Genomic DNA, 16,678 nt, shown 5'->3' with positions numbered 1-16,678 from the left:
ACAGCAGATACCTGGGGAACACAGAGGAGATGTTCATATGTAACAATGTTCACAGCAGATACCTGGGGAACACAGAGGAGATGTTCATATGTAACAATGTTCACAGCAGACACCTGGGGAACACAGAGGAGATGTTCATATGTAACAATGTTCACAGCAGACAACTGGGGAACACAGAGGAGATGTTCATATGTAACAATGTTCACAGCAGACACCTGGGGAACACAGAGGAGATGTTCATATGTAACAATGTTCACAGCAGACACCTGGGGAACACAGAGATGTTCATATGTAACAATGTTCACAGCAGACACCTGGGGAACACAGAGGAGACGTTCATATGTAACAATGTTCACAGCAGACACCTGGGGAACACAGAGGAGACGTTCATATGTAACAATGTTCACAGCAGACACCTGGGGAACACAGAGGAGATGTTCATATGTAACAATGTTCACAGCAGACACCTGGGGAACACAGAGGAGATGTTCATATGTAACAATGTTCACAGCAGACACCTGGGGAACACAGAGTTGATGTTCATATGTAACAATGTTCACAGCAGATACCTGGGGAACACAGAGGAGACGTTCATATGTAACAATGTTCACAGCAGACACCTGGAGAACACAGAGGAGATGTTCATATGTAACAATGTTCACAGCAGATACCTGGGGAACACAGAGGAGATGTTCATATGTAACAATGTTCACAGCAGATACCTGGGGAACACAGAGGAGATGTTCATATGTAACAATGTTCACAGCAGATACCTGGGGAACACAGAGGAGATGTTCATATGTAACAATGTTCACAGCAGATACCTGGGGAACACAGAGGAGATGTTCATATGTAACAATGTTCACAGCAGATACCTGGGGAAATCGGAGGAGATGTTCATATGTAACAATGTTCACAGCAGACCCCTGGGGAACACAGAGGAGACGTTCATATGTAACAATGTTCACAGCAGACACCTGGGGAACACAGAGGAGACGTTCATATGTAACAATGTTCACAGCAGACCCCTGGGGAACACAGAGGAGACGTTCATATGTAACAATGTTCACAGCAGACACCTGGGGAACACAGAGGAGACGTTCATATGTAACAATGTTCACAGCAGACCCCTGGGGAACACAGAGGAGACGTTCATATGTAACAATGTTCACAGCAGACACCTGGGGAACACAGAGGAGACGTTCATATGTAACAATGTTCACAGCAGACACCTGGGGAACACAGAGGAGACGTTCATATGTAACAATGTTCACAGCAGACACCTGGGGAACACAGAGGAGATGTTCATATGTAACAATGTTCACAGCAGATACCTGGGGAACACAGAGGAGATGTTCATATGTAACAATGTTCACAGCAGATACCTGGGGAACACAGAGGAGATGTTCATATGTAACAATGTTCACAGCAGACACCTGGGGAACACAGAGGAGATGTTCATATGTAACAATGTTCACAGCAGACAACTGGGGAACACAGAGGAGATGTTCATATGTAACAATGTTCACAGCAGACACCTGGGGAACACAGAGATGTTCATATGTAACAATGTTCACAGCAGATACCTGGGGAACACAGAGGAGATGTTCATATGTAACAATGTTCACAGCAGACACCTGGGGAACACAGAGGAGATGTTCATATGTAACAATGTTCACAGCAGATACCTGGGGAACACAGAGGAGATGTTCATATGTAACAATGTTCACAGCAGATACCTGGGGAACACAGAGGAGATGTTCATATGTAACAATGTTCACAGCAGACACCTGGGGAACACAGAGGAGACGTTCATATGTAACAATGTTCACAGCAGACACCTGGGGAACACAGAGGAGACGTTCATATGTAACAATGTTCACAGCAGACACCTGGGGAACACAGAGGAGATGTTCATATGTAACAATGTTCACAGCAGACACCTGGGGAACACAGAGGAGACGTTCATATGTAACAATGTTCACAGCAGACCCCTGGGGAACACAGAGGAGACGTTCATATGTAACAATGTTCACAGCAGACACCTGGGGAACACAGAGGAGACGTTCATATGTAACAATGTTCACAGCAGACACCTGGGGAACACAGAGGAGACGTTCATATGTAACAATGTTCACAGCAGACACCTGGGGAACACAGAGGAGATGTTCATATGTAACAATGTTCACAGCAGACACCTGGGGAACACAGAGGAGATGTTCATATGTAACAATGTTCACCGCAGACACCTGGGGAACACAGAGGAGACGTTCATATGTAACAATGTTCACAGCAGACACCTGGGGAACACAGAGGAGATGTTCCTATGTAACAATGTTCACAGCAGACACCTGGGGAACACAGAGGAGATGTTCATATGTAACAATGTTCACAGCAGACACCTGGGGAACACAGAGTTGATGTTCATATGTAACAATGTTCACAGCAGATACCTGGGGAACACAGAGGAGACGTTCATATGTAACAATGTTCACAGCAGACACCTGGGGAACACAGAGGAGATGTTCATATGTTACAATGTTCACAGCAGATACCAGGGGAACACAGAGGAGATGTTCATATGTAACAATGTTCACAGCAGATACCTGGGGAACACAGAGGAGATGTTCATATGTAACAATGTTCACAGCAGATACCTGGGGAACACGGAGGAGATGTTCATATGTAACAATTTTCACAGCAGACCCCTGGGGAACACAGAGGAGACGTTCATATGCAACAATGTTCACAGCAGACACCTGGGGAACACAGAGGAGACGTTCATATGTAACAATGTTCACAGCAGACCCCTGGGGAACACAGAGGAGACGTTCATATGTAACAATGTTCACAGCAGACACCTGGGGAACACAGAGGAGACGTTCATATGTAACAATGTTCACAGCAGACACCTGGGGAACACAGAGGAGACGTTCATATGTAACAATGTTCACAGCAGACACCTGGGGAACACAGAGGAGATGTTCATATGTAACAATGTTCACAGCAGATACCTGGGGAACACAGAGGAGATGTTCATATGTAACAATGTTCACAGCAGATACCTGGGGAACACAGAGGAGATGTTCATATGTAACAATGTTCACAGCAGACACCTGGGGAACACAGAGGAGATGTTCATATGTAACAATGTTCACAGCAGACAACTGGGGAACACAGAGGAGATGTTCATATGTAACAATGTTCACAGCAGACACCTGGGGAACACAGAGGAGATGTTCATATGTAACAATGTTCACAGCAGACACCTGGGGAACACAGAGATGTTCATATGTAACAATGTTCACAGCAGATACCTGGGGAACACAGAGGAGATGCTCATATGTAACAATGTTCACAGCAGATACCTGGGGAACACAGAGGAGATGTTCATATGTAACAATGTTCACAGCAGACACCTGGGGAACACAGAGGAGATGTTCATATGTAACAATGTTCACAGCAGATACCTGGGGAACACAGAGGAGATGTTCAAATGTAACAATGTTCACAGCAGACACCTGGGGAACACAGAGGAGATGTTCATATGTAACAATGTTCACAGCAGATACCTGGGGAACACAGAGGAGATGTTCATATGTAACAATGTTCACAGCAGATACCTGGGGAACACAGAGGAGATGTTCATATGTAACAATGTTCACAGCAGACACCTGGGGAACACAGAGGAGACGTTCATATGTAACAATGTTCACAGCAGACACCTGGGGAACACAGAGGAGATGTTCATATGTAACAATGTTCACAGCAGACACCTGGGGAACACAGAGGAGATGTTCATATGTAACAATGTTCACAGCAGACACCTGGGGAACACAGAGGAGATGTTCATATGTAACAATGTTCACAGCAGACACCTGGGGAACACAGAGTTGATGTTCATATGTAACAATGTTCACAGCAGATACCTGGGGAACACAGAGGAGACGTTCATATGTAACAATGTTCACAGCAGACACCTGGAGAACACAGAGGAGATGTTCATATGTAACAATGTTCACAGCAGATACCTGGGGAACACAGAGGAGATGTTCATATGTAACAATGTTCACAGCAGATACCTGGGGAACACAGAGGAGATGTTCATATGTAACAATGTTCACAGCAGATACCTGGAGAACACAGAGGAGATGTTCATATGTTACAATGTTCACAGCAGATACCTGGGGAACACAGAGGAGACGTTCATATGTAACAATGTTCACAGCAGATACCTGGGGAACACAGAGGAGATGTTCATATGTAACAATGTTCACAGCAGATACCTGGGGAACACAGAGGAGATGTTCATATGTAACAATGTTCACAGCAGATACCTGGAGAACACGGAGGAGATGTTCATATGTAACAATGTTCACAGCAGACCCCTGGGGAACACAGAGGAGACGTTCATATGTAACAATGTTCACAGAAGACACCTGGGGAACACAGAGGAGACGTTCATATGTAACAATGTTCACAGCAGACCCCTGGGGAACACAGAGGAGACGTTCATATGTAACAATGTTCACAGCAGACACCTGGGGAACACAGAGGAGACGTTCATATGTAACAATGTTCACAGCAGACACCTGGGGAACACAGAGGAGATGTTCATATGTAACAATGTTCACAGCAGACACCTGGGGAACACAGAGGAGATGTTCATATGTAACAATGTTCACAGCAGATACCTGGGGAACACAGAGGAGATGTTCATATGTAACAATGTTCACAGCAGACACCTGGGGAACACAGAGGAGATGTTCATATGTAACAATGTTCACAGCAGACACCTGGGGAACACAGAGGAGATGTTCATATGTAACAATGTTCACAGCAGACACCTGGGGAACACAGAGATGTTCATATGTAACAATGTTCACAGCAGATACCTGGGGAACACAGAGGAGACGTTCATATTTCACATTACCGATAAATATCTTATTTCAAGTCAGTTTTATCTAGAAGTAATGTATGTACAGTTGAAGTCAGAAGTTTACATACACTTTAGCCAAATACATTTAAACTCAGTTGTTCACAATTCCTGACATTTAATCGTAGTAAAAATTCCCTGTCTTAGGTCAGTTAGGATCACCACTTTATTTTAAGAATGTGAAATGTCAGAATAATAGTAGAGAGAATGATTTATTTCAGCTTTATTTCTTTCATCACATTCCCAGTGGGTCAGAAGTTTACATACACTCAATTAGTATTTGGTAGCATTGCCTTTAAATTGTTTAACTTGGATCAATCGTTTCGGGTAGCCTTCCACAAGCTTTCCACAATAAGTTGGGTGAATTTTGGTCCATTCCACCTGACTGAGCTGGTGTAACTGAGTCAGGTTTGTAGGCCTCCTTGCTCGCACACACTTTTTCAGTTCTGCCTATACATTTTCTATAGGATTGAGGTCAGGGCTTTGTGACTTTGTTATCCTTAAGCCATTTGCCACAACTTTGGAAGTATGCTCGGGGTCATTGTCCATTTGGAAGACCCACTTGCGACCAAGCTTTAACTTCCTGACTGATGTCTTGAGCTGTTGCTTCAATATATCCACATACTTTTCCATCCTCATGATGCCATCTATTTTGTGAAGTGCACCAGTCCTTCCTGCTGCAAAGCACGCACACAACATGATGCTGCCACCCCCATGCTTCACGGTTGGGATGGTGTTCTTCAGCTTGGAAGCCTCCCCCTTTTTCCTCCTAACATAACGATGGTCATTATGACCATCAGTTCTAGAGGACATTTCTACAAAAAGTAAGATGTTTGTCCCCATGTGCAGTTGCAAACCGTAGTCTGGCTTTTTCTTCATGGCGGTTTTGGAGCAGTGGTTCTTCCTTGCTGAGCGGCCTTTCAGGTTATGTCGATATAGGACTCGTTTTACTGTGGATATAGATACTTGCACAAGGTCCTTTGCTGTTGTTCTGGGATTGATTTGCACTTTTCGCACCAAAGGACATTCATCTCTAGGAGGCAGAACGCGTCTCCTTCCTGAGCGGTATGACGGCTGCGTGGTCCCATGGTGTTTATACTTGCGTACTATTGTTTGTACAGATGAACATGGTACCTTCAGGCATTTGGAAATTGCTCCCAAGGATGAATCAGACTTGTGGAGGTCTACAATTTTTTTTCTGAGGTCTTGGCTGATTTCTTTTGATTTTCCCATGATGTCAAGCAAAGAGGCACTGAGTTTGAAATACATCCACAGGTACAGCTCGAAATTGACAAAAGCTTCTAAAGCCATGACATCATTTCCTGGAATTTTCCACGCAGTTTAAAGGCACAGTCAACTTAGTGTATGTAAACTTCTGACCCACTGGAATTGTGATACAGTGAATTATAAGTGAAATAATCTGGAAACAATTGTTGGAAAAATGACTTGTGTCATGCACATAAGTAGATGTCCTAACCGACTTGCCAAAACTATAGTTTGTTAACAAGAAATTTGTGGAGTGGTTGAAAAACAAGTTTTAATGATTCCAACCTAAGTGTATGTAAACTTCCGACTTGTATCATTGACCTATATTATAAAACCTCTACAGATCCTGACAGATGCCCACTGTTTTAAATAAACAACATACTAGGTTAGCATTCACTGTCCCAATTAGCAAAACACGCCACTCAGTTATTGATACCCCTCCTCCACTTGCTATAGGCACAGTATTACACACAGGGATGGACACCTAGTAGAACATTACCAAGCTAGCCCAAGATGCAGGAGAAATTTTGTCTTTTCCATCTTCCCCTAGCAGATTTTGGACCTACTGTAGGCTAGTATCGATTGTGGTCTACTAGCCGGCTGGCCAGTGCCAGTCTACTAGCCGGCTGGTCAGTGCCAGTCTACTAGCCCGGCTGTCAGTGCCAGTCTACTAGCCGGCTGGTCAGCGCCAGTCTACTAGCCGGCTGGTCAGCGCCAGTCTACTAGCCCGGCTGGCCAGCGCCAGTCTACTAGACCGGCTGGCCAGCGCCAGTCTACTAGCCCGGCTGTCAGCGCCAGTCTACTAGCCGGCTGGTCAGCGCCAGTCTACTAGCCCGGCTGGCCAGCGCCAGTCTACTAGCCCGGCTGGCCAGCGCCAGTCTACTAGCCCGGCTGGCCAGCGCCAGTCTACTAGCCCGGCTGGCCAGCGCCAGTCTACTAGCCCGGCTGGCCAGCGCCAGTCTACTAGCCGGCTGGCCAGCGCCAGTCTACTAGCCCGGCTGGCCAGCGCCAGTCTACTAGCCCGGCTGGCCAGCGCCAGTCTACTAGCCGGCTGGCCAGCGCCAGTCTACTAGCCGGCTGGCCAGCGCCAGTCTACTAGCCGGCTGGCCAGCGCCAGTCTACTAACCCGGCTGGCCAGCGCCAGTCTACTAGCCGGCTGGCCAGCGCCAGTCTACTAGCCGGCTGGCCAGCGCCAGTCTACTAGCCGGCTGGCCAGTGCCAGTCTACTAGCCGGCTGGCCAGCGCCAGTCTACTAGCCCGTCACTGATAACCATCTCATACATCCAACCTGCCTTCTCCTCTACTGTCACTTTCTCCTGGTCCAGGCCAGTCAGGTGTTGAAGGAGGAAGATCACTGCCAGTCTATAGTCCAGTTGCTCCTGGGGTTGAAAAGACAGTGAAAGAAGCAACATTTTCATGGACATGTCTATTGTCAGTACAGAGGAAGCAGACAGCATTAGGGAGCTAACTGGTTAGTTTAGTGATGTGTTCTGGGTGTAGGTGCAGTGCAGCTACCTGGACTGGGTTTCTCTGCAGATTCAGCTCCCGGAGCAGGCACAGGGCATGGATGTGTGTGGCCTCCTTGATTTCACTGATCTGAGAACAGTATATCATACACAAAAAGATCAGATGCTTGGATTAAGAATAAATCCTTTAAAAACTATCATACACAAAACTACATTTAATACCACAGCCAATCTATCAGTTGATGCAGTGGAATAGCTTTATCACTCAGCTCCTGGTATACAGTCGCTAGGTGGTTTAGTGATACTGGTCATTGGTACCATCCAGACAGTGACAAGACATTAAGGAATGGACTGTGTCTCACCAGGTTAATCTCCAGGTTGACAAGAGAGCAGGACATTAAGGAATGGACTGTGTCTCACCAGGTTACTCTCCAGGTTAACAAGAGAGCAGGACATTAAGGAATGGACTGTGTCTCACCAGGTTAATCTCCAGGTTGACAAGAGAGCAGGACATTAAGGAATGGACTGTGTCTCACCAGGTTACTCTCCAGGTTGACAAGACAGCAGGACATTAAGGAATGGACTGTGTCTCACCAGGTTACTCTCCAGGTTGACAAGAGAGCAGGACATTAAGGAATGGACTGTGTCTCACCAGGTTACTCTCCAGGTTAACAAGAGAGCAGGACATTAAGGAATGGACTGTGTCTCACCAGGTTACTCTCCAGGTTGACAAGACAGCAGGACATTAAGGAATGGACTGTGTCTCACCAGGTTACTCTCCAGGTTAACAAGAGAGCAGGACATTAAGGAATGGACTGTGTCTCACCAGGTTACTCTCCAGGTTGACAAGAGAGCAGGACATTAAGGAATGGACTGTGTCTCACCAGGTTACTCTCCAGGTTGACAAGACAGCAGGACATTAAGGAATGGACTGTGTCTCACCAGGTTACTCTCCAGGTTGAGAAGAGAGCAGGACATTAAGGAATGGACTGTGTCTCACCAGGTTACTCTCCAGGTTGACAAGACAGCAGGACATTAAGGAATGGACTGTGTCTCACCAGGTTACTCTCCAGGTTGACAAGAGAGCAGGACATTAAGGAATGGACTGTGTCTCACCAGGTTACTCTCCAGGTTGACAAGAGAGCAGGACATTAAGGAATGGACTGTGTCTCACCAGGTTACTCTCCAGGTTGACAAGAGAGCAGGACATTAAGGAATGGACTGTGTCTCACCAGGTTACTCTCCAGGTTGACAAGAGAGCAGGACATTAAGGAATGGACTGTGTCTCACCAGGTTACTCTCCAGGTTGACAAGAGAGCAGGACATTAAGGAATGGACTGTGTCTCACCAGGTTACTCTCCAGGTTGATGGAGCCCAGCAGATGGAGATTCTGCAGGCCTGACAGACTGGTGATCCGGTTCAGAGACAGATCCAGGACCTGCAGCGTTCTCAGAGTCTCCACATTCTCTATCTTCTCAATCTGATTGCCCCTCTGGATAGAGAGGACATGATACATGACAAACACTGGGAATATGAATACCGTGTGGACAAATACACACACACATTTTAATGAACTCATACAAGATCACACGCATGCACACACAACTCTCCCTCCTCCTACACACACACATGCCCATGTCACGCGCGCACACACACACACACACACACACACACACACACACACACACACACACACACACACACACACACACACACACACACACACACACACACACACACACACACACACACACCACCCTCACTATCAAAGTTAACATTGAGTGTTCCCTTCCCCATCTGTAAGGAGTATAAAACTTCTCCCTGAGACGTGTGTATGATTGACAGGCCAGCTCCAATGGTCTGGGATGACAGGTGAGGAGTGACAGGTGAACAGCTGGCCAGACACTGGTGTGGGCATGCCAAAAGCACTACAGACCATCCCTCCTCTCCTCTAGAACCCACCATCCCTCCTGCTCTGTAACTACCCATCCCCACCTTCCCCCTGCGTGGGCTGTCATTCAGGATCCAGCCCCCGCGGCCCCCATGCTTGCCCTCCTCCGCTAGCCTGCCTGGCAGAGGGCTGCCGACAGCGGGGGACGGTGACCGCGTGGAGCCCTGGAAGCTCCCGAGGCCAGGGTGTGATGGGCTGAGAGAGGAGGCTGGCTGACAGGTAGCACACTGTTAGGGAGAGGGGCCGTGGCAGGAGAGGGCCGAGAGGGAAGGGGGAGGGGAGATGGAGACAGCGGCTGGGATGCTATGGAGGGGTGAGGGAATAAGAGGGGGGGGGGGGGTTGAACAGGGTCCAGGCCTGCTCACACCGCCGGCAGCTGGTCCCAGAGGGGAGGGTGGAAGCGGACAGGGGACATGGCTGCATCGTGCTGACGATGAGGAATCACTTTGATAAAGGACACCAGCATCCGTCAGAGAGGGAGAGGGAAGGGTCTGGAGGCCCGCTGGCACAGCCATATGGCGGCTCTCACACTGGAGCCCATGTCTGTGTGTCTTTGAAAAGCTGAAGCTCAATTATGTCTGTGGTTTAAATATGAGATGGGGGGAGAGTTAAAAATACACCACCTGCTGTCATCATGTTTGAAGAGAAAGAAGTGCTCAAATATTGTGTGTAGCATAACTGGCACCATACTGGGGGGATAACCTTTTAGAAAAGCCATGACATAATGGAAGAATGTAGACACCAGGTAGGGACATCAAGGTGAAAACAGAAAACAACTGATTCACAGGAAAACACTTGTGTCCTGGTCTGTAGGACATATTCAATCAAGCACAAGACCAACCACTAACCACAGTACTGATGTGCTTGGAGAGCTGCGTCTATACAACCGGATGGGCATATTCATTAATGAGCATAACGCATGGTAAAATATTATCTCTAAGAATCAAATGATTCAACAAACACACACGCAATGTAATTATTCATGTAAAGTAACATCTCCATATATAACACACATGAACAGTGTTAGAAATGGAATAATTCAAGGGGCAGGAGGAGGAGTTAGGACCTACCAGACAGAGGTCTTTGATTGGCAGCTTGTCCAGGCCACTGATACAGGAGATCTTGTTGTGTGCCAGGCTGAGGTGTGTGAGGCTGGCACAATGCAGCAGACCACCGATCTCACTGAAACAGTTGTCTGTCCGGGCACACGTTAAGAATGGTAGACAATGAGGAAGTAGTCTAGATAAGAACTTGACATGGATGTGTGTGTGTGTGTGTAAATACTTTTTAAAGGATACAGTCCAGATTCAGTTTACTCAAAGACGAATAGGCTGACAAATGTGTCATCACTGACATCTGGTTATGGGAAAAGTTAACCTCCTGCAGAATACAACAAACATGAATAATGAATCAAGTGGACCAATCTTTAAATGCTTTTTGCAATGAAGAAATATGAAAATAAACAACCAAATGCATGTATAGTATGATCAATTCTACTAGTACTGTATAACTCACTGATAAACAATAAGAAGTCAACCCTGGTGAGTTCCTTGTCATTCCAGGGTAGGTAATACTTAGTAAGCATATGGAATGACACTACAGTATAAATGGTCTATGATGATTGGAACCCATCTTCTGGGACTATAGGCTTCAAGAAACCCCACGCCACAAATCAACCGCTGTCTTATCCTGTCTGCTGAAGGTCCCACCTTGAGGTTCTTGGGCGGCTGGAATCCAAAGAAGTCGGTGAGTTGGTTGTGGGAGGCATCCAGGATGATGAGATACGGCATGTGGCTTACACAGGATAAATCTACCAGTCAACAAACATTAGGAGAGACGGGCGAGCAGAGCGGGAGAAGATGGCAACACAACTGTTATTATACAGACCAGAAGAAGTTACAAGGGCACCGATGAGAAATTGTTTAATTAATTAGGCTAACCAAGCTACATTTTCTGTATCACTAATTAGAATTTTTAAGTCGCTCTGGATAAGAGCGTCTGCTAAATGACTTAAATGTAAAATGTAAATGTAGAATCATAACAATGCGTACAGTGCATTTGTTAATATGAGACACACACACACCTTTTATTTTGTTGTAAGGAAGTTCTAGCTTTTGAAGGTGGACGTAATTGCATAGGATGGAAACATTATTCAGATTTCGACCCTGGATGGAGACATATTCCGAAATTGAATTCCACATGTCATAGAAAACAAAACGAGGAAAGAAATGCAACACAAATGGAAAGTAAACAGCTTTGTTAGATACTCTTCTGCGCATAGTCTGATGGTAAACAGTTACTCTTGTAAAGCATATTATCAGCGATTTATGGGGTTACACTATCAACCTGAAGTGTGTGTGTTGTGTGTGTTCTTACAGGCGCAGAGAGGAACTGGTAGACATGCTCAAGTCCAGTGGCAGAGTGTCCCAGGTTGGATAAATAGCTGGATACTTCCTCTTCGGTCAACACACCATCGTTCTTCTGTATGAGACATAGCTACATGACATTTTTTTGCAGTACACAATAGAACACGTCATGCATTGTCAATGCATTGTTTTTATGCACCACACTTCTATTGTTATTATGAAACTGAGTGGCAAGAGAGAGAAAGAGAGAAGTTGCTTGCATCCTCAAAGTAATTAACAGAAACTGCGTGTTATTCTCCAAGCCTCATGGCCCATCTGACTAAAGCAGCTAGCATCTTTATTAATTTAGCTGTTACCCCTAGCTTCCTCCCTTACCTCCATTGTCTTCTCCTCCTCCTCTTCCTCGGAGGTTGAAAACGTGTCTGCACACGGCTGATGAACCGCAGCAGGAAATGGTTGCGCATCAGTGGTCTCCTGTGTCACGGACTCATGAGGATAGCAAGTGGGTGACACAGAGGAATACTGGGGCGTTGTTTGCTTCCCGATATTTTGCTAAGTGTAAAATGTTGAAGTATAAGATATTTTGGATTAAACTGTTCTGCACGAGAATACTTTGGGGATATTTTTACTTACTAATTAGCCTAGGTAGGTAGCTATTTTGAAAGTTGGCTCAGCTGGAGCGGATAGCGTTCTCTCTGTTGCTTAGTAACGATGACGAACTGTCAGTAGGTGAATTGAACTGTGGGATATGGAGTTTTTGATTCATTGACTTTCCAACAGTTCATAAACGCTTTCAAACCATGGTTCCCAGGTTCTACCGTCTGGAAAAAGTAATATATTCATGCATTTTCATTTTAGTGTGCTGAGACAAATATTATCCATTCCATCATATAATAACTTTACACTAATCACCATGTTGAAACCTCAATCATGCTCACCTAAATGCAGAAAAAAGCTTGACATACTAGAGTTCAAGTAGTGTGCTTTGTGCATCAGACATCTTTCAACAGGTCTTGATCATTCTATAAAAAAGCCTTCTTCTGGCGTCCCATCAGATCTGGCAGCTGAGCTCAATTCCTGACAGTGTATATTTTGGATACGTCTATCTAAAATGACATCATCGGACAAAGTCAATTTGTGTCAATGTGAAAAAGATGTTGAATGATATGGTGCAACAGCGCATAGACAGACCATATCGTTTGGGTAGTGTTTTGTTCTGTATGGCATTCGTTAATTCCTCTTCATCAATGGAAGAAACTAGTCCCTTGACTACACAAGGTAGGAAACTGGCTCTTTTCATTGTACAAAAACACACAAACTGCTCATATACACAGGGGAATTTTGATGTTTTATTTCAGCAAGATCAGTGTACACATTGGCAAATCATCTTTCTTTAATTCAGTGTAGAAGGATTGATATTCAAGGCTTTGGTCTGAAAGGGACTTTTAACAGACAATGGAGAAAGGATCAAATAAATCCTTAAATCACACCGGGACTCATTAGCCTACATTATCATCAGATGTAGGTGAAAAAACTAACACACTGTAGATGAGCAAAAGGTCATGTCTTAGTAAACAAACAAATAAAGCAAAGCGTTTAAAAACAGAAGTGAAATATATTTGTAGATCTTGATGTTTACAATGAGTTGGCCCCATTACTTAAAATGTGTGTACAGGGGTCAGATATACCAGGTCATTTAAATCCAGATGGAGTGTTCCCTTGTTCACAGAATCAGCAGAAACAACCTCCTCACTTGTGCAGAGTACTGCAAGCCATAGAGGCCTCTATAGTGTGTGTGTGTAATATAGTACGTGTTTATTGTGTGTGTGTCTCGAGTGTGCTGAGTAAAACTGTTCCTATGGCACTAGGCAATCCCTCCGGCAACCACAAGGCTCATATTGATCCCAGCCTACATGTCATTATGATGGATGGTTCCGCTGGGTTCTGGTGAGCAGCACTGCCACAACTCTCCCCTGTTCTCTTTCCTCCCTCCCCTGCTCTTGTTAAGTACTTTTCCTCTGAGTTAATTAACTAAATATACTGAGGGGATGCAGGGGAAGGAATTATTTGTGACTCCTTGCAAGTGTATTCACGTTAGAATAGTTTTAGCAGAAGTTTTAGCAGTTGTAGTGGTAGGAAGGGGAGTAGTGATTTGCAATTACATCCCTATTAAGTTCAAGACCTTGAGTGTTGGACTATATACACACTCCAATTGTACTGGATACATTGGCCCCCCCATTCCCTAGCACACAGCAAATACTATAATCAGAATCGGCTATAGTTACATTATATCCAATCTACATTATTCTAAAAGTGAGAGAAAAATTGAGTGAACCACAGCTGAGGTGGGGAACCAATTCCTTTCTTTGTCCTTGGGGAAGAAGAATGGCCACAAAATGGCCACAATCAGGAGGAGAGAAGTGATAATCTAGACAGTCTAATCTGGCATCTGGTATTGCAAACACAGTCAGCGGGCCCACGAGGGAGAGCTGGAGGTAGTGCTGTAATTGAGAGCAGCAGTTAGATGTAATAAGACAATGAGATGAGAAAGGCCCCAAAGCCAGACTCATAAAATTCCCCCATTCTCCACAGGTGAGACTAGGGCTGACCACATATGGGATGATTGAAGGGAGTCATTTTTTAAGTTGGAGAGAGTGTGTGTGTGTGTGTGTGTTTTCTTGAGGAACTGGCTGCATTCTTGCCAGTGAATAAGCAGATGAGTTACAACAACAGATGCATATTGGTAACTAAGTTCAAACCTTAAATCAGTAACTACTCAATGTACAGCCTACCAGCATTATCCCAACCCCCAAAACATATTACATGGTTATTACGGTCTGCCATAGGATCTAATGAAGACTCAGGACTTTAACAAACCCAGTGCATCACCAGTCCCTGTGGAGGTGCTGACCAGTCCCTCAGATGGTTAGCTGACACTGCTAGGTCAGCTCTAAAATACTAGCTTTAATCTAAACCCTTTTTCCAGACAGGAGGTTGAGAAACACTGGACACTAAAGTAAACAGAACATTGCCAACAACAGCCTCCCAATGTCCCCTCTCTCAAACAGTAGTGATCTTCTTGTCCTTGGTGGCCTGCTTGAAGGCTGCCTGCTCGCAGATGATCTCCTTGAGGCGCTGCAGCCGGACGTTCTGCGTGCTCAGGTCTCCCACGCCCGTCTGGCTCCTCTGCAGCAGGCTGAGGGCGTGGATGTACTCCAGCTCTGTGTAGCGAACGCCCTGGTCCACCACCAGGTTGAGCAGCTCATCTGCAGCGTTGTACAGCATCTCATAGTACTGCCTAAACAGGGGAGGAGATGACTTCATTGTTCAATGCCCATGAGAATGTTCTGTGTTATCCCAATCCCTCTGAAAGACAGAGGTCAGAGCAAAGGGGAGGGGGTGGAGAGGGAAGGAATCAACACTATGATGTTGTTGATCTGGTACTACTGTACTATAATGCCTCACATAACACTATGATGTTGTTGATCTGGTACTACTGTACTATACTGCCTCATACATAACACTATGATGTTGTTGATCTGGTACTACTGTACTATAATGCCTCACATAACACTATGATGTTGTGGATCTGGTACTACTGTACCATACTGCCTCACATAACACTATGATGTTGTTGATCTGGTACTACTGTACCATACTGCCTCACATAACACTATGATGTTGTTGATCTGGTACTACTGTACCATACTGCCTCATACATAACACTATGATGTTGTTGATCTGGTACTACTGTACCATACTGCCTCACATAACACTATGATGTTGTTGATCTGGTACTACTGTACTATAATGCCTCACATAACACTATGATGTTGTTGATCTGGTACTACTGTACCATACTGCCTCATACATAACACTATGATGTTGTTGATCTGGTACTACTGTACTATAATGCCTCACATAACACTATGATGTTGTTGATCTGGTACTACTGTACCATACTGCCTCATACATAACACTATGATGTTGTTGATCTGGTACTACTGTACCATACTGCCTCACATAACACTATGATGTTGTTGATCTGGTACTATTGTACCATACTGCCTCACATAACACTATGATGTTGTTGATCTGGTACTACTGTACCATACTGCCTCACATAACACTATGATGTTGTTGATCTGGTACTACTGTACTATACTGCCTCATACATAACACTATGATGTTGTTGATCTGGTACTACTGTACTATAATGCCTCACATAACACTATGATGTTGTTGATCTGGTACTACTGTACCATACTGCCTCACATAACACTATGATGTTGTTGATCTGGTACTACTGTACCATACTGCCTCACATAACACTATGATGTTGTTGATCTGGTACTACTGTACCATACTGCCTCATACATAACACTATGATGTTGTTGATCTGGTACTACTGTACCATACTGCCTCACATAACACTATGATGTTGTTGATCTGGTACTACTGTACTATAATGCCTCACATAACACTATGATGTTGTTGATCTGGTACTACTGTACCATACTGCCTCATACATAACACTATGATGTTGTTGATCTGGTACTACTGTACTATAATGCCTCACATAACACTATGATGTTGTTGATCTGGTACTACTGTACCATACTGCCTCATACATAACACTATGATGTTGTTGATCTGGTACTACTGTACCATACTGCCTCACATAACACTATGA

General features: G+C 45.0%; 2 protein-coding genes across 5 annotated transcripts in view; both read right to left on the bottom strand.

Moving 5' to 3' along the window:
• lrguk (leucine-rich repeats and guanylate kinase domain containing) overlaps positions 1-12,693 on the bottom strand; it is a 46,369-nt gene extending 33,676 nt beyond the window's left edge. The window contains exons 1-9 of one of the 4 annotated variants that reach the window (XM_029742536.1): positions 12,361-12,693; positions 11,996-12,115; positions 11,703-11,784; positions 11,329-11,429; positions 10,918-10,999; positions 10,690-10,814; positions 9,017-9,160; positions 7,718-7,798; positions 7,495-7,581 (exon numbers count right to left, since the gene is read on the bottom strand). In XM_029742536.1, the coding sequence (XP_029598396.1) occupies positions 7,495-7,581; positions 7,718-7,798; positions 9,017-9,160; positions 10,690-10,814; positions 10,918-10,999; positions 11,329-11,429; positions 11,703-11,784; positions 11,996-12,115; positions 12,361-12,366 (828 nt within the window). In that variant the 5' untranslated portion in view covers positions 12,367-12,693. The remainder of the gene's footprint in view (positions 1-7,494; positions 7,582-7,717; positions 7,799-9,016; positions 9,161-10,689; positions 10,815-10,917; positions 11,000-11,328; positions 11,430-11,702; positions 11,785-11,995; positions 12,116-12,360) is intronic. The other 3 variants (XM_029742537.1, XM_029742538.1, XM_029742539.1) reach the window with 3 other exon arrangements.
• A 619-nt stretch (positions 12,694-13,312) lies between these two features.
• exoc4 (exocyst complex component 4) overlaps positions 13,313-16,678 on the bottom strand; it is a 283,169-nt gene continuing 279,803 nt past the window's right edge. Inside the window, 1 exon segment of the mRNA XM_029742408.1 lies at positions 13,313-15,283. Within this exon segment, the coding sequence (XP_029598268.1) occupies positions 15,046-15,283 (238 nt within the window). The 3' untranslated portion in view covers positions 13,313-15,045.

Source organism: Salmo trutta, chromosome 40 (assembly GCF_901001165.1).
Source record: "Salmo trutta chromosome 40, fSalTru1.1, whole genome shotgun sequence".
Lineage (NCBI taxonomy): Eukaryota > Metazoa > Chordata > Actinopteri > Salmoniformes > Salmonidae > Salmo > Salmo trutta.
The sequence above is the reverse complement of the archived record's forward strand: the minus strand, read 5'-3'. Positions and strand labels throughout refer to the sequence as shown.